Source organism: Archocentrus centrarchus, unplaced genomic scaffold (genome assembly GCF_007364275.1).
Source record: "Archocentrus centrarchus isolate MPI-CPG fArcCen1 unplaced genomic scaffold, fArcCen1 scaffold_55_ctg1, whole genome shotgun sequence".
NCBI lineage: Eukaryota > Metazoa > Chordata > Actinopteri > Cichliformes > Cichlidae > Archocentrus > Archocentrus centrarchus.
This window is the reverse complement of record NW_022060277.1, coordinates 1,709,968-1,728,530: the sequence shown is the minus strand read 5'-3', so window position 1 is coordinate 1,728,530 and position 18,563 is coordinate 1,709,968. Positions and strand designations below refer to the sequence as shown.

General features: G+C 45.1%; 1 protein-coding gene across 2 annotated transcripts; it reads left to right on the top strand.

The window, feature by feature from the left end:
* Window positions 1-698: 698 nt before the first annotated feature.
* On the top strand, window positions 699-18,517 carry polr1c (RNA polymerase I and III subunit C). Of its 2 annotated transcripts, none has more exons than XM_030725425.1 (9): window positions 699-788; window positions 1,072-1,143; window positions 9,087-9,194; window positions 9,375-9,507; window positions 10,448-10,579; window positions 10,702-10,854; window positions 17,116-17,265; window positions 17,369-17,485; window positions 18,216-18,515. In XM_030725425.1, the coding sequence occupies exons 1-9, from the start codon at window positions 717-719 to the stop codon at window positions 18,332-18,334; spliced, it is 1,056 nt and encodes a 351-aa protein (XP_030581285.1). In that variant the 5' UTR covers window positions 699-716; the 3' UTR covers window positions 18,335-18,515. The 2 variants fall into 2 exon arrangements, with proteins under 2 accessions (XP_030581285.1, XP_030581284.1); XM_030725424.1 differs by lacking the exon at window positions 699-788 and adding an exon at window positions 841-890 and having other exon boundaries at window positions 1,047-1,143; window positions 18,216-18,517.
* The last annotated feature ends 46 nt before the right edge of the window (window positions 18,518-18,563 follow it).

Genomic DNA, 18,563 nt, shown 5'->3' with positions numbered 1-18,563 from the left:
TCGTCTTACTGTTTAAAGATGTTATAATAACCCACCAGTTACACTGTTTATATTAACTCAACATTTCCTGTATCTTTTTCAAATTAAAAGCCCTCCAGAGTCAGAAGCGCTCGAATTTTTTTTAAACAAGGCTTTTATTGTAGAACATTTGGAGAACTTGAACTTCTGCCTTTTAAGAAAAACGGTTAATATTTATGTGTGAAAACACCTACAAATCCAGGTGTTATTCTACCGGGAACTCGGTGCGGGACGGAAACAGGAGCAGGGGAGGAAGAGGAGAGAGACAGCGAGGGGAGAGGACCCCGCACGGCGGGAAGCAGCTGATGATGATGATGATGATAATGAACCCTATCCCACCCACTTCCCTGTTCTCAGGCTGGCATCATGAGGCTGGCTGTCTGTGACGCACCTGTGCAGACGCATGACACAGAGGACCTGAACCTGCTTGCAGCATATGCAGTGACTCGGGTAGAGCACTGCCTATGAGCACAGTGAACATGCTGTATAACATACGCGATGATGCAGTCCGGTTCACTGAGAATGAGGCAGCAGCTCTCACTGTGATTATAGTTATTCTGAGCACAGCAGATAAGCTGTGCTCAGAATGTAAACGCCCCACAACAGAGAAATCCAGGATTCACGCTGCGCGAGCCGCGCACGAAACAGCTGTGACGGAAGTGTGGGCGGAGTCGTAGAGTCCCCGCCCACACGGCAAAATGGCAGCGACCATGAAGAACGTGGAGGAAATTCGGAGTCGAGTGATCCTCGGAGAGTTTGGCGTGAAGAACGTAAGTGGGTTTAATGTTGTGCTGCAGGAGAGCAGCGGGTCCTCCGGGACACTCGGGAACTCGCTGGATGGAAACCCACGTGACTGTCACTATAACTGATCGGTAACATGAACGTGTCTGATGGGCTGCATTCATAATGAACAGCGTAGAGTAATGCGCGATGGAGGCGAAAGCCTGATTTATTTCTGCGGGGATTGATATTAATAAATCGGACGGAGCTGTGTGTGAATGAGGCAGCAGCTCTCACTGTGATTATAGTTATTATCTGTTCTGCTGCCCTCAGGTTCATACCACAGATTTCCCTGGAAACTACCCTGGGTATGATGACAGCTGGAACATGGAGAACTTTCAGAAGGTAAATGTGGCTGTGGTGCAGTTGTCGGGGTGTCAGCTTATGCTGATGCCTTTTGTGTACAAGGGAAGTTATTATGTTACAGCAGCAAGAAAATATTACAGTCTACAATAAATAAACAACACGGTGAAATGACACAGACTATACAGAAACTATACATATTCAACAGTTATAAAAACAAACTGTATAAAAGTAGGTAAAGAAGAGTCATAGTAAGACTGACACTGTGCATTAATATTTTGCATTAATAAATAATATGTACACTAGGAATCTGAGGGACAGCTCCAAGAAGACAGGTGTGTTCACCTGTCAGAGAGAGAAGAGTTGTTATACCCGGGGCGGGGACACCTTTCCGAACCTTGTGTTGTTCCCCTTTCCCCTAGACTGGGGCGTAACAGCAGTTTTATGGAGAACAGTAGGAATGAGTTCCTGACACGTTCTATATGATTGAAGCAGTCTCAGGAGAAGGAGCTCAGCTCATGGTTGTCCACGATGGAGAGCAGTTTGTTCAGTGACCTCCTGTCCCTCACCGACTCAAACGTCTCCAAATTCTGACCTATGATGGTTCCAGCCTTGTGAATCAGTTTGTTGATCCTACTGGCATCTCTGGCACTGATGCTGCCCCCCCCAGCAGACAACAGCAGAGTAGATGGCACTCACTGCCACAGACTGGCAGAAGATCTCCAACATCTTGCTGCACACGTTAAAGGATCTGAGCTTCCTTAGAAAGTAGAGTCTGCTTATCCCCTTCCTATACACAGCATCACTGTTGGTCCTCCAATCCAGTCTGTCATTCAGGTGAACGCACAGGTTCCTGCAGCTGTCCACTGTTTCCACCTCCTCTCCCAAGATGTTTAATGGGCTTAGTCGCAGTTTTATTCCTCCAGAAGTCCACCGCCATCTCTTTTGTCTTGCTGACATTGAGAAGGAGGTGATTTCTGCTGGACCACTCCACAAAGCTCCTCACCAGCTCCCTGTACTCCGACTCCTGCCCACACTGAATACACCCAACCACTGCAGCTTCATCAGAGAACTTCTGCAGGTGGCACGTTTCACTGTTGTACTGGAAATCTGAGGTGTACAAGAATCAGAATACTTTATTGATCCCAGAGGGAAATTTCTGTTGTTACAGCTGCAACCATTTCATTTAAATGTGTAAACCAAAAACACAATAACATACACTAAAGGCATAACAATATAAAGACTAAAGAGATAATTTGACTATATACACATCTAAATCTATACACATATGAAACTTGTGAGTGCAAAAAAATTTTTTTTAAATAGGTGTCATTATATATATATGCACAGTCTTTTTTTTTTTTGTACAATGTATAAGTGTATATACAATGTATATGGAAATTTAAACAATTTTATGTACAATTGCAGGCACACACACCAAATGAATACTGATAATTGAATACTGATAAATGAATGACACTGATGAACCACAATGTCACCTATTAAGGGAGGAGTTATAGTCTGATGGCCACAGGTAGAAATGACCTCCTGTGGCGCTCTGTGGTGCATTTTGGTGGGATGAGTCTTGCACTGAATGTGCTCCTGTGTCCCATCACTGTGTTGTAGAGTGGGTGGGAGCCATTGTTCATAATGGCCTGCAGCTTAGACAGCATCCTCCTCTCCGACACTGCCATAAGCGAATCCAGCTCCACTCCCACCACATCACTGGCTTTGTGGATCAGTTTATTGAGTCTGTTGGCGTCTGCCGCCCTCAGTCTGCTGCCCCAGCATGCAACAGCATAGAGGATGGCACTCGCCACCACAGACTCATAGAAGATCCTGAGCATAGTCCGGCAGATGTTGAAGGACCTCAGGCGTCTCAGAAAATAGAGGCGACTTTGGCCCTTCCTGTATAGGGCATCAGTGTTCTTAGCCCAGTCCAGTTTGTTGTCAATGTGTACTCCCAGATATTTGTAGTCCTCAACGGTGTCCACACTGACCCCTCCGATGGACATAGGGGCCACCGGTGCCTTGTCTTTCCTCAAGTCCACCACCAGTTCCTTTGTCTTTGTCACGTTGAGCTCTAGATGGTTCCGCTTGCACCATGTGACAAAGTCCTTCACTGTCCTCCTGTACTCATCCTCATCACCCCTGCTGATACATCCAACTATTGCAGAGTCATCAGAAAACTTTTGAAGATGGCAGGTCTCTGAGCAGTAGCTGAAGTCTGTGGTGTAGAGGGTGAAGAGGAAGGGAGAGAGGACAGTCCCTTGTGGGGCTCCAGTGTTGCTAACTACTCTGTCAGACACACAGTGCTGCAGGCGTACATACTGTGGTCTGCCAGTCAGGTAGTCAACAATCCAGGACACAAGGGGAGCACCTACCTGCATCCCTGTCAACTTATCACCCAGAAGAGCAGGCTGAATGGTGTTGAATGCACTTGAGAAGTCAAAGAACATGACCCTCACAGTGCTGGCCGGCTTATCCAGGTGAGCGTAGACTCGGTTTAGCAGGTAGATAATGGCGTCCTCAACTCCCAGGCGGGGCTGGTAGGCGAACTGGAGGGGGTCCAGAAATGACTGGACCATGGGCCGGAGCTGATCCAGGACGAGCCTCTCCATGGTCTTCATTATGTGGGAAGTCAGTGCCACTGGCCTGTAATCCTTGACGTCACTGGGTCGCGTCATCTTCGGGACCGGAATGATGCAAGATGTCTTCCACATCACAGGGACCCTCTGAAGATCCAGGCTCATATTGAAGACATGGTGCAGTACTCCACAAAGCTGGGTGGCACAGGCTTTAAGCACCCTGGGGGAGACCCCGTCAGGGCCTGCAGCCTTGTTTTTGTGGAGTCTCTTAAGTTGTCTTCTCACCTGGTCAGCAGTGAGACTAACTGTAGAGGTGGCGGGTGGGGGAGGGGTGGAGACGTCAAGAGGGCCATCACAGGAAGGAAGCAGGCTATTGTGAAGTGTGGGGGTGGGTGGGGGTGGAGTGGACTTCTGGAGACCGGCAGCAGAGCTGTCTGGACGAGGGATGACAGAGCCTGCAGTGTCAAACCTGTTAAAGAACAGATTTAGGTGCCGTTTACACGAAGCCGTTTTCACTGGAAACGGTGTCGTTTTGATGCGTTTCAGCCTTTCGTTTACACGATGGCGTTTCAGAAACGATCCGCGTTTACACGAGGACATGTGAAACGATGAAAACGATGTAGTTCTCATGCCAGGCCACAAGTTGGCGTTGGTTTTCTCTTTGCAAAGTTTGTTTATGCAAGACGCGCATGCGTGGAGTGACACAGTAGGTAGTGCGGCAAATTGTTCATTACTTACAAAACGGCCAATGTGAGAGGTTTTGTGTGGACCGATGATGAGGTTGGATCGCTGCTGCACACAACGCTGAATTACAAAACGGTAAAAACACAGGAAAAGCATAAGAAGCACTCGTGAATCCGCGAGTACTGTTTATCAGTTTGCGCGTGCGCGAAAAACTGTGGCCGTCGCAACCATAGTGCGCATGTGCGAGTCGAGCGTTTTCAAATCATCCCGGTTTCAAGTGTTTACACGAAAACGCAAGCCGGTGCGTTTCTGAAACGCTCCACTCTGGACCCCGTTTCTGAAACACATCGTTTTCACTCTGTTGTCGTGTAAACAGAAGGGCGAAACGCATCAAAACGACACCGTTTCAAAATGAAAACGGTCTCGTGTAAACGGCACCTTAGCTCATTGGCCCTGTCCACACTGCCCTCCATTCCCCTGTTGTTGCTGGTCCTGAAGCCAGTGATGGTTCTTATTCCACTCCATACCTCCCTCATGTTGTTCTGCTGGAGTTTCAGCTCCAGCTTCCTTCTATAATTGTTTTTAGCCTCCCTAATTGTTGTTTTAAGTTCCCTCTGGATCGTTCTCACCTCCTCCCTGTTGCCAGCCCTGAAGGCCTTTTTCTTATTGTTGAGAAGTGCTTTAATGTCCTTTGTTACCCACGGCTTGTTGTTTGGGTAGCATTTTACAATCCTGGTAGGAACAATGGTGTCCACACAGAAGTTAATGTAGTCTGTGATGCATTCTGTGAGCCTGTCGATGTCCTGTCCATGAGGCTCACAGAGTGCCGGCCAGTCTGTCACCTCAAAGCAGTCCTGCAGTGCTTCATAAGTGTCGTCAGACCATCTCTTAATTGTCCGTGTGGTCACAGGCTGACTTTTCGCCAGTGGCACATAGCCACTGGTGGCTATGTGCCACTGGCAGACACACAACTTGGCTATGTGCCAAGTTGTTGTCTGACCTCCCTAAAGGGGGGAGGGGGGAGCAGCTGTATGCGTCCTTAACATTAGCATACAGCAGGTAAACAGGAATGGAGACATTTAAATACATCAGCTCTCCTTATTCGTAATTGGGAACAAAAAAAAAATGCTTAAAGGGCACATATCATGCTTTTAAATCCTTCCTTTTCAGATGTAAATCATTCATTGTGGTCTATATAAAGTAGAACTGCAATGATTTGGTCTGAATTCCTCGTTATTGCAGCTCCACAGACCCCTCTGTTAACCTGTTCTGAGGCGTCTTAGAGCAGCTCGTTTTGGTGCGGTCTCTTTAAATGTGAATGAGATGTTTCACGCCCCGCCCCCTCCAGGTCACAGAGTGTTCCACTCCACCCCGTTTGGCCATTTTTGTAGTTTGATAGCAGTGATGTGATTATCTACCAGCAGAGAAACAGGAACTTCGAAGAGGCTCTGATGCCGGGGGGGGGGGGGGTGATGTAAGGAATTGTGTGGGTTAATACACCAACAACCGAACATTTGGACTTGTCTGCTTGAAACTTCGACATAATTGAACTTGGACTACAAAATCACTGCGAAAAAAAATGGCGGATTTACGAAATTGGCTAGCCGGGCGTCCATGACCTTATTTAGCATAGACATATTATACGTAGACGCCTCGTTGACTGGGTTGGCCCGCTGATGTGACGTAACTGTGTGTCTGCCATATTGGAGGAGGCAAAGCTGCGCTGTGAAGTAATACAAGTGAATGGACTGATCTTCATAAAGCACCTTTCTACAAAGTTATTTAAGTTAATGCATTCATTCACACAAATATGCACTAATGTACACTGGGAAACTGTTAGGCACAAAAAAATACTTTTGTTTTGAAATGTTAGAATGGCCAAATATGGTCAAAAACAATTCTTCAGTCTTACCTGTGAAAGGTAATCCCATGTGATCCTGTTTTGACTGTAAAATGTTTCGAACAACTCCACACAGCACCAGAGTGCAGCAGCATCTCTCTCATGTTACGTTTGCTGCTTTTGCCTCCTCCAAAATGGCGGCGACGTTGACGTACGAGTCAGCACTCAATGTGGCGTCTACGTATATATATATATATATATATATATATATATATATATATATATTAGGGGTGGGACTTTAACGCGTTAATTTCAATTAATTAATTACGGGGAAATTAACGCGTTAAAATTTTTAACGCATTTTAATCGCACTTTGCACCGTGGAACGTTTCTCAGTGCACGAGTTCCAGGCATACAGATTATATCGATGCACAATGTCCAAATTAGGGGCCGCATCCTGCGAAGGACCCGGCCCACGTCTTTCGTAGCCCACGTGTATATATATATATATATATATATATATGTGTGTGTGTCTATGTTGTTTAGCCGTTCCACAGCAAATACTGTGACGTAATAGACAAGAAAACGTAACAGGGTATAGAGAAAACTGAATAGACTGAAAATTATGACCCAAAAAGAAAATAAAGATACAGTGCCTTGCGAAAGTATTCGGCCCCCTTGAACTTTTCAACCTTTTGCCACATTTCAGGCTTCAAACATAAAGATATAAAATTTTAATTTTTTGTGAAGAATCAACAACAAGTGGGACACAATCGTGAAGTGGAATGAAATTTATTGGATGTGTCAAACTTTTTTAACAAATAAAAAACTGAAAAGTGGGGCATGAAATATTATTGGGCCCCTTTACTTTCAGTGCAGCAAACTCACTCCAGAAGTTCAGTGAGGATCTCTGAATGATCCAATGTTGTCCCAAATGACTGATGATGATCAATAGAATCCACCTGTGTGTAATCAAGTCTCCGTATAAATGCACCTGCTCTGTGATAGTCTCAGGGTTCTGTTCAAAGTGCAGAGAGCATCATGAAGACCAACACACCAGGCAGGTCCCAGATACTGTTGTGGAGAAGTTCAAAGCCGGATTTGGATACAAAAAGATTTCCAAAGCTTTAAACATCTCAAGGAGCACTGTGCAAGCAATCATATTGAAATGGAAGGAGTATCAGACCACTGCAAATCTACCAAGACCCGGCCGTCCCTCTAAACATTCATCTCAAACATGGAGAAGACTGATCAGAGATGCAGCCAAGAGGCCCATGATCACTCTGGATGAACTGCAGAGATCTACAGCTGAGGTGGGAGAGTCTGTCCATAGGACACCAATCAGTCTTACACTGCACAAATCTGGCCTTTATGGAAGAGTGGCAAGAAGAAAGCCATTTCTCAAAGATATCCATAAAAGTCTCGTTAAAAGTTTGCTTCAAGCCACCTGGGAGACACACCAAACATGTGGAAGAAGGTGCTCTGGTCAGATGAAACCAAAATCCAACTGTTTGGCCACAATGCAAAACGATATGTTTGGCGTAAAAGCAACACAGCTCATCACCCTGAACACACCATCCCCACTGTCAAACATGGTGGTGGCAGCATCATGGTTTGGGCCTGCTATTTGTCAGCAGGGACAGGGAAGATGGTCAAAATTGATGGGAAGATGGATGGGACCAAATACAGGAATATTCTGGAAGAAAACCTGTTGGAGTCTGCAAGAGACCTGAGACTGGGACGGAGATTTATCTTCCAACAAGTCAATGATCCAAAACATAAAGCCAAATCTACAATGGAACGGTTCACAAATAAACGTATCCAGGTGTTGGAACGGCCAAGTCAAAGTCCAGACCTGAATCCAATCGAGGATCTGTGGAAAGAGCTGAAGACTGCTGTTCACAAACGCTCTCCATCCAACCTCACTGAGCTCGAGCTGTTTTGTAAGGAAGAATGGGCAAGAATTTCAGTCTCTCCATGTGCAAAACTGATAGAGACATACCCCAAGTGACTTGCAGCTGTAACTGCAGTAAAAGGTGGCGCTACAAAGTATTAACGCAAGGGGGCCAAATAATACTGCACGCCCCACTTTTCAGTGTTTTTTTTGTTAAAAAAGTTTGACACATGCAATAAATTTCATTCCACTTCACGATTGTGTCCCACTTGTTGTTGATTCTTCACAAAAAATTAAAATTTTATATCTTTATGTTTGAAGCCTGAAATGTGGCAAAAGGTTGAAAAGTTCAAGGGGGCCGAATACTTTTGCAAGGCACTGTATCTACGCAGCACCGGGAGAGAATACATTTAAATTTCCTGCACTCCGACACACTCAAGGTACACAAAAAAATGTATTTAAGGGCTAAAAAAGTGGATTTTGCATATGTCCCCTTTAAAAATGTGCACCACACTGACAGAAGGTTCCAGGTCATGTTCACATAAAAGGCCAAAACTCACAATAGAAACCATAAGCGTGGAACATCTGTGGCATGGTTTTAAAAATCCTCATGTGACCTCCTCCTCAAGCTATCACAATAACTGCTTATGAAAACCATCATCTTAGAGTTTGATATTCTTTTGCATTTTGGGAGACCAGGCTGGTTATTAAACTTCTCAAAGATATACATAAAACGTCTCGTTTAAAGTTTGCCACAAGCCACCTGGGAGACACACCAAACAAGGCCAGAGGAACTTTGACATTAGTCACCAGATGTTTCCGTACTTTTCCTGTCTGAAAAGCATGGAGCCAAAAAGAGCCTGAATTTTTTTTATGCATTTGGACACAGATCTGTACAGACTAGAAAAGCATGAGTAACATGCTAAATGCTGCCTGTAACAGATGTGTGTGATGGCACTGCTCTCCTGGTTCTTTGCAGAATTTCAGAGTTGACGTAGTGCATCTGGATGAAAACAGTATGGAGTTCGACATGGTGGGGATTGATGCAGCCATTGCCAATGCCTTCAGAAGGATCTTACTGGCTGAGGTTAGATTCCCGTTCAGTCGTGTTTTGTTGTGTCACTAGGGTCTCAGACCTGTACTTCAACTTCCAGTATCTAAGTGACTTTAGTATGTGAAGAAATGGTACATTTGGTCAATTTACATGTTTATTTTATTCATTTTATGCTAATATATTTTGAAAGCTGTGCATTATTTTTGTGTTCAGGTACCTACCATGGCTATAGAAAAGGTGTTCATCTATAGTAATACATCCATCGTCCAAGATGAAGTCCTGGCCCACAGATTAGGCCTCATCCCCATCAAAGCTGACCCTCGTCTGTTTGAGTACAGAAACACTGGTAAAACATCATGTTGAACCACTCACACATAAGGTAGCTGGCCACAGTGGCTGTAGCTCAGGAGGTAGAGCAGATCATCTGCTAATCGGAAGGTCGGTGGTTTGATCCCCGAAGTCATAATGATGCTTTTCAAATCAGAATCCTCTTTGTTTCTCATGGAGGCAGGATAGATCTATCTTTCAGCATTGGCAACTGAATAAAATGATAAAGACTGTGCCACAAAAACGGCAGAAAGATCTGAGAAACTTAACAATGAGCTCAAGGTGTTGCTCCACCTTTCAAACTCATATCAACCAAATGGATCAGACCTGTTTTGGCATAATTAAAACTAGACCTGTCAGCACTCACACACACCCATGAGCTCTGGGGGTTTTCATGGTGGTGTGTTACAGTGCCTAGCAGATAGATATTTGAGTCCTGTTTGTCAGCCAAACATTGATACCAGCCTTGTGGATTGCCATCAGCTTATTAGCTAATAAGGTGACTAAATGCTGAATAACCTTTTGCTGGCTAATTGTTCAAAGTTTAATGATCTGAATGAGTTCAGTTATTTTTCTTATGCCATGGCACAAAAGGAGGGATTAATAACATCAGTGTTTGGCTGTTGACCCAGTTGTCATTTGCCCTTCAGCAGGGCAGATCCTCCTCATGAAGGAGGTGGGGGTGGTGCTTGGCCTGTAACGGTGCTTAGGTTGTGATACTTGTCAAAATATGATCCACATGAATGTGGAGCCCATCATCTGTCAGCAGTTTTGTGCTGTGGATGCTCTTTTATTTGAAGAGAAAAATAGACATGCTTATAGGCATCATTTCATCAGCTTTATAAAATAAACATTCCAGTGTCCTCTGCACTGTTATATTTCTTTAGCACCTGATTTCACAGTGATGATGTGCAGCATGTTAAGCAACATGTTTAAAAGTGTTGCTTTGTTGGTTCTAGGGGAGGAGTCTGCAGAGGAAGAAGGTTCAGAAATAGACACAATTCAACTGCAGCTGAAGATTAAGTGCAGCAGGAACCCCAGAGCGAGCAAAGATTCCTCAGACCCACGAGAGCTGTATTTGAACCACATGGGTAGGTGTTTTTACATGACACAAAGTGGCGCTCATATCTTAGTAAGAAGAACTTTTCCTGGGTAAATGCAGACATCAGTGAGATTTTTTTTTTCTGCTCTGTCCACTATCATCTGCTCACAGTTTATTCCAGAGATATAAAGTGGGTCCCCATTGGGAACCAGGCAGATGTGTTTGCAGACTCCAGTATCAGCCCCGTGCATGATGACATTCTGATAGCTCAGCTACGACCGGGACAAGAGCTGGACATCGTCATGCATTGTGTCAAAGGAATCGGTAAGCTTTCTTTGTGCCTTGATGACAGGCTACACGGCTCAGTGCTCACGATACAGACATGGAAAAGGAGCAGGGACATTTTTTACATTATAATAATTATTTATTTGTTTATATATCGTCTGAAGTTCACTTAGAGCACCAAAATAACAGTTGGAGGCCAAAGGTGCTTATAATACATTGTTACATTGTGTATTAACTTAGGTTAGCAACAGTCTTAAGTCAGGTAATGTAAAATGTTTGAGTTTTCAGTGATTCAGTGTGTACTCTTTGATGAATTAAGACTTTCGGAAATTTGTCAATAAAACACAAACCCTTGAGAGAAACACGCCCACCTGGCCATGAGGTAAACTGCACACAAGTAAAACCATTATACAGTTATCTTTGATTTAAGAACATTTTGTATGTTTCAGTCCTTGCATTATTTTAATCCAACATGCATATCACACTTTATTGGTCTGGAATACACCTGGTTTTGAAACAGCTCCCATTAGGCCTTGAAACTCCTGGATTTGAATCCACCTGCCAGCTGGGGTTTTTCCGTGTGGAGTTTGTATGTATGTATGTATCCCTGTTCCGCCTTCCTGCAACAGTACTAAGACATCAATGTGTATGTGGACCAGGAGCGACATGTTTAGCCGCATGTTCTCCTTGAATCGCTGGCTGTCTGAGTGGTGTCCAAAAAATGACGTGGGCTTCATAGATAATTGGCAAAGTTTCTGGGGAAAACCTGGTCTTGTTAGGAGAGACGGCATCCATCCCACTTTGGATGGAGCAGCTCTCATTTCTAGAAATCTGGCCAAATTTATTAACCCTCCTAAAACCTGACTACCCAGGGTTGAGACCAGGAAGCAGAGTTGCAGTCTTACACGCCTCTCTGCAGCTTCTCTCCTCCTGCCATCCCCCCAAAACCCCATCCCCATAGAGTCGGTGCTGCTCCCAGACCACCAAAAACCAAAGCTAAAATCAGCAAAAAACTATTTAAGCATAAAAATTCAAAAACAATAAATAATACAGCTTCATCAACTGCACCAAAGAATAAAACAATTAAATGTGGATTGTTAAACATTAGGTCTCTCTCTTCCAAGTCCCTATTAGTAAATGATTTAATAATTGATCAACGTATTGATTTATTCTGCCTTACAGAAACCTGGTTACAGCAGGATGAATATGTTAGTTTAAATGAATCAACACCCCCGAGTCACAGTAACTGTCAGAATGCTCGAAGCACAGGTCGAGGAGGAGGAGTAGCAGCAATCTTCAATTCCAGCTTATTAATTAATCAAAGACCCAGACAAAGTTTTCATTCTTTTGACAGCCTGACTCTTAGTCTTGTCCATCCTAATTGGGAAAATCAAAACCTGTTTTGTTTGTTATTATCTATCGTCCACCTGGTCCTTACTCAGAGTTTCTGTCTGATTTCTCAGACTTTTTATCTGATTTAGTGCTCAGTTCAGATAAAATCATTATAGTGGGTGATTTTAACATCCATGTAGATGCTGAGAATGACAGCCTCAACACTGCATGTAGCCCTTTAACGCTGCTGAAGCGCCCGTTACTTGCCCTCAATAGCAGTGAACAGCTGATTGAGACGTGGCGTAGGTTTCAGAATTCATCACAGAAACAGCATTAGTGAAGGTTACCAATGATCTTCTTACAGCCTCTGACAGTGGACTAATCTCTGTTCTTGTCCTGTTGGACCTCAGTGCAGCTTTGATACTGTTGACCATAACATTTTATTACAGAGATTAGAGCATACTATAGGTATTAAAGGTACTGCACTGCAGTGGTTTGAATCATATTTATCTCATAGACTCCAGTTTGTTCATGCAAATGGGGAGTCTTCTTCACACACTAAGGTTAATTATGGAGTTCCACAGGGTTCTGTGCTAGGACCAGTTTTATTTACATTATACATGCTTCCCTTAGGCAGTATTATTAGAAAGCACTGCATCAGTTTTCATTGTTATGCAGATGATACTCAGCTTTACCTATCAATGAAGCCAGATGACACACATCAATGAGTTAAACTGCAGGAATGTCTTAAAGACATTAAGGCCTGGATGACCTCTAATTTCCTGCTTCTAAATTCAGATAAAACTGAAATTCTTGTTCTCGGCCCCACAAATCTTAGAAACATGGTGTCTAACCAGATACTTACTCTGGATGGCATTACTTTGGCCTCCAGTAACACTGTGAGAAATCTTGGAGTCATTTTTGACCAGGATATGTCCTTCAATGCACATATTAAACAAATATGTAGGACCGCTTTTTTGCATTTGCGCAATATTTCTAAAATTAGAAACATCCTTTCTCAGAGTGATGCTGAAAAGCTCATTCATGCATTTATTACTTCTAGGCTGGACTATTGTAATTCATTATTATCAGGCTGTCCTAAAAGCTTCCTGAAAAGCCTTCAGGTGATCCAAAATGCTGCAGCTAGAGTACTGACAGGGACTAGAAAGAGAGAGCAGATTTCTCCCATATTGGCTTCTCTTCTCACTTCCAAGATGGCGCTGGTGAGGTCAGCAGCCGTCGTACCTGCTCCTACGCTTTGTTTGTATATATTAGGTTTAGCTCTAATTTTGGACTTTATAACTCCGCCTGCTCTGTGTCATATCACGTATGACAGACAGACTCTTTTTAATATCAGAATACAGCACTCTGGCTGTATTCTGACACCTTTTTCTCCCGACCCGACTTGGCCTCGGGAGATCCAGCGTTTCCAGTGGGCCAGCTCAAACAAAGGACCCAGGTCACGGACAAGGCCCCGAGGGAAAAGAGCCGGCGTAAGAGAGAGGCTGAGGCGCAGAGCGCACCAAACGCCACTGCCGAGCATCCTGTTGGCTAATGTCCAGTCACTGGATAACAAGCTGGACGAACTCAGGGCCAGGATACAGTTTCAGAGGGACATAAGGGACTGCAACATCATCTGTCTCACGGAGACATGGCTGACCCCCCTCATACCGGACCACGCCGTACAGCCGTCGGAGTTCTTCAGTGTTCATCGCACGGACAGAACGAGTGAGTCTGGAAAATCAAGAGGAGGAGGTGTGTGCCTAATTATTAATAACAACTGGTGTGACAGTAGGAATGTTGTCCTTCTGAAACAATCATGTTCCCCTAACCTGGAGCTCCTAACCCTGAAATGCCGTCCCCACTACCTGCCCCGCGAGTTCACTTCGGTCATCTTCAGCGCCGTCTATATTCCACCTCAGGCGGACACAAACACTGCACTATCCGAGCTACATGAGGCTATTTCCACCTATCAGGCTAACCAGCGTGATGCGGCTCTCATCGTAGCCGGGGACTTTAACAGTGCAAACTTGAAAAAGCTGATACCGGAATTGATTCAACACATCGACTGCCCCACCAGAGGAGAGAGGACCCTAGACCACTGCTATTCTCCATTCAAAGATGGCTACAAAGCAAAGCCTCTTCCGCCTTTTGGGAAGTCTGACCACACCTCTGTGCTTCTCATGCCGAAATACAAACAACGGCTCAGGCAGGAACCCCCTGCTGTGAGAGAAGTGACACGGTGGTCTGATCAAACAGAGGCCGCTCTGCAGGGTGCGTTGGATTCAACCGACTGGGACATGTTTCGCAGCAGCGCGGGCGGAGACATCGAGGAGTTTACGGAAACTGTTGTGGGATTTATTGGGAAAGTTGTTGATGACACTGCACTTAGGAGGACCATCCGGACTTTTCCCAACCAGAAGCCGTGGGTGGATAAATCTGTCCGCGACGCCCTGAGGTCCCGCACCGTTGCCTACAACTCCGGCCTCGCCTCTGGGAACATGGAGGACTACAAGGTTGCATCATACAACGTCCGCAGAGCGGTGAAAGAGGCTAAACATCGCTACGGCCGCAGACTGGAACAGCAACTACAACAGTCTGACTCCAGGGGACTGTGGCAGGGACTACGCACCATCACGGACTACAAAGCACCACACACACACCCTGTGAGTGCCGACGCTTCTCTGGCTGATGAACTCAACATCTTCTTTGCGCGCTTTGAGTCGGGAAGCCGACAGCCCGCTGCGCTCCCGGCCGGAGGGGCGGAGACACTCACTGTGACGGAGCGCGACGTGAGGAGGGCGTTTAGACGTGTAAACACCAGGAAAGCGGCTGGACCAGACGGTATTAGCGGACGTGTCCTTAAGACCTGCGCTGACCAGCTGGCACCTGTGTTTACACTGATATTCAACCTCTCACTGAAACTGTGTGTGATTCCCACCTGCTTTAAAAAGTCCATCATAGTCCCTGTCCCAAAGAAACCACACCCCAGCAGCCCCAATGACTTCAGGCCCATAGCGCTCACCTCTGTGGTGATGAAGTGTTTTGAAAGACTCATCAAGACATTCATCACCTCCTCACTGCCCACCACCCTCGACCCACTACAGTTTGCATACCGGCCAGACAGATCCACAGATGACGCCATATCCTTCCTCCTCCACAAGTCCCTTTCACACATAGACACTGGTAAGGGGAACTATGTGAGAGTGCTGTTTGTAGATTACAGCTCAGCATTCAACACCATAGTTCCCTCCAGGCTGGTCTCTAAGCTGCTGGACCTGGGCCTGGGCCCATCCCTGTGCAGGTGGGTTCACAGCTTCCTGACCAGCAGACCACAGGTGGTACGAGTGGGTCACCTCACCTCATCCTCCCTCACCCTCAACACTGGATCCCCCCAAGGCTGTGTGCTCAGCCCTCTGCTGTACTCACTGTACACCCATGACTGCGAGGCCACGTCAGAGTCCAACGTCATCATCAAGTTTGCTGACGACACTGCTGTTGTGGGACTGATCTCTCACAATGAGGAGACAGCCTACAGCAGAGAGGTCTCCCGCCTGGAGAACTGGTGCCAGGAGAACCACCTCCTGCTCAACGTCAGCAAAACAAAGGAACTGATCGTGGACTTCAGCAGGAAGCAGCAGAGGGACTACCATCCACTTGTCATCAGTGGTGCTGAGGTGGAAAGAGTGGACACTTTCAAATACCTGGGAGTGACCATCTCACAGGACCTGTCCTGGACTCATCACATAAACATCACTGTGAAGAAGGCCAGACAGCGTCTCTACCTCCTCAGGCGGCTGAGAGACTTCAAGCTCCCACTCAAGGTGCTCAGGAACTTTTACACCTGCACCATCGAGAGCATCATGCGTGGGAGCATCACCACCTGGATGGGAAACTGCACCAAGCAGGACTTCATGGCCCTAAAAAGGGTGGTTCGTTCAGCTGAACGGACCATCAGAACCACCCTCCCCAACCTGCAGGACATTTACACCAAGCAGTGCAGGCTGAGGGCCATGAAGATCCTAAAACAGCCCAGCCACCCCGGACACTCTCTCTTCTCCCTGCTCCCATCAGGCCGGCGTTACCGCTGCCTGAGGACTAAGACTGAAAGGTTGAAGAAGAGTTTTTACCCACAAGCCATCCGTCTGCTCAACTCTGAGCCCTAACTGGACCATTATTGCACAATGTAAATATTATAATTTAAAAAGTGTGTATAGTGTATAGTATATAGTGTATAGTGTATAGTGTGAATTACTTTTTTTTATTTTTATTCTTCTTATTTATATGTGTGTGTATATATGGTTGCAGGTACAAAATACATTTCACTGTGCATTGTACTGTGTATAACTGTGCATGTGACAAATAAACACTATCTTATCTTATCTTCATTGGCTCCCTGTTAAATCTAGAATAGAATTTAAATCCTTCTCCTCACCTACAAGGTCTTGAATAATCAGGCCCCATCTTATCTCAAAGACCTCATAGTACCATATCACCCCAACAGAGCACTTCACTCTCAGACTGCTGGCTTACTTGTGGTTCCAGGATACTTAAGAGTAGAATGGGAGGCAGAGCCTTCAGCTTTCAGGCCCCTCTTCTGTGGAACCAGCTCCCAGCTTGGATTCAGGAGACAGACACCCTCTCTATTTTTAAGATGACTGACTTTCTAGTCCCTGTCAGTAATCTCACTGAAGGCTTTTCAGGGAGTTTTTAGAACAAACCAACAACCTGACCAAATGTCAGTATCCCAAAATTTGCTTCTTCTGACATCTCACCTTTGTATATCTTATATTGCTAAACCACTTTTTAAAGTGCTACTGTAATTCTAATTCTGTGAATGTTAGATGTATGTAATCATGTCATCAGTTTACATGCCACTTTGAGGTGATCAGTGCAGATAATGTCATATTTTGTAGTCCGTATTTTCTGCTGCCTAATGATACAGTGTGTTCTCTGTTGTCTATTTAGGCAAGGACCATGCTAAGTTCTCCCCAGTGGCCACAGCGAGTTACCGCCTCCTCCCAGAGATCACCCTCCTGGAGGCAGTGGAGGGAGAGAAGGCAGAGCGATTAAAATGCTGCTTCTCACGAGGAGTTATAGACCTGGAAGATGTTAATGGTAACAATGGCTTAACAGGCGAGCATAAATTCAAAAAATAAAATTCTATTCCGCATTAAGGCATTTTATGCTGTAAATGTTATTATTGTGTTGTCTACCTAAGGCAAAAAGGTGGCCAAAGTTGTGAACAGTCGCCTGGATACATGCAGCAGGGAAGTCCTGCGACACAGTGACCTGAAGAATGTGGTGAAGCTCGGGAGAGTGCGGGACCATTTCATCTGTAAGTTTGTGTGTAGTGTATATGCTGTCAGTGTGTGCCGCTGGAAGCTGCTGCAAAGACAACATCCAGACTCACTGGTGGAATTGCAAATTCCCATGAAATTAAAGCAGGAATAAAGCTGGCCTAGTCCCTCTTAGGTTCACTAATCAACATGCCCCATCTCTTTGTTTAATCCATGCAAAACCTGAAGCTGAGAAGATGTAAGAGAGGCACATGGCACTCACAGAGTCCTAAATCTGGTGGTGCCCTCACTCTTTCAATCAGAACTTAAAGGATGAACATATGGGTCAGTCTTGTTGTTAGAAATGTGCACATTCACAGAGGTTTCAGATGTATGCTGGCATACATATCCACACTTTTTCTTGGCTTACTGTATCCATAACGTGAATTAGCACAGCTTTTGTTCAGTGCACTGGTGGGAGGAGCTAGAGACATTGATCATGTGACTGAGCCGTTAACCAGAAACCAGATTAATCTCGTCTCTGCTGTTACCTAATCTGCAGTGGTGAGTCGTTTTGTGAATACCTTGTAGGGGAAAAAAGTGCTACACCTGATTTTGAAGTTATTGCTTCCAGTTGTTGTTTGTGACTTGTTTCCTGCTTCTACACTTGTTTGGACTAGTTTGAGTAAATCAATTCAAGTGACTTTAAATGTTCTTTTAGAGATCTAGGATGTGTCCTTGCAGCAGTGTGCGTCGCTATATTCATGCTCTGTATTTGCTCTTTTACAGTTACTGTGGAGTCAACTGGCATCCTGCCTCCAGACGTCTTGGTCACAGAGGCGATTAAAGTCCTCATGGCCAAGTGTCAAAGGTTTCTCAGTGAATTGGACTCTACTGTTATTGAGTGAAAGGACGACTGAGCAGCCTGGCAGCTTCGGCTGCCTCTAACTGTGCTCGAATGTTCTGTTTTCTCTGCTATTTTGTGTTTGTCACTTTTCATTAAACAAATGTTGAAGAAAAACATCCTCGTATTACTGACATGTCAGTGTACTTTATAGTTTCCCTGTTCTTGCTTTCATGAAAACATTAAAGGAAAATAAGGCAGCATTACAGGATGAATGCAACAAGATGTGAAAT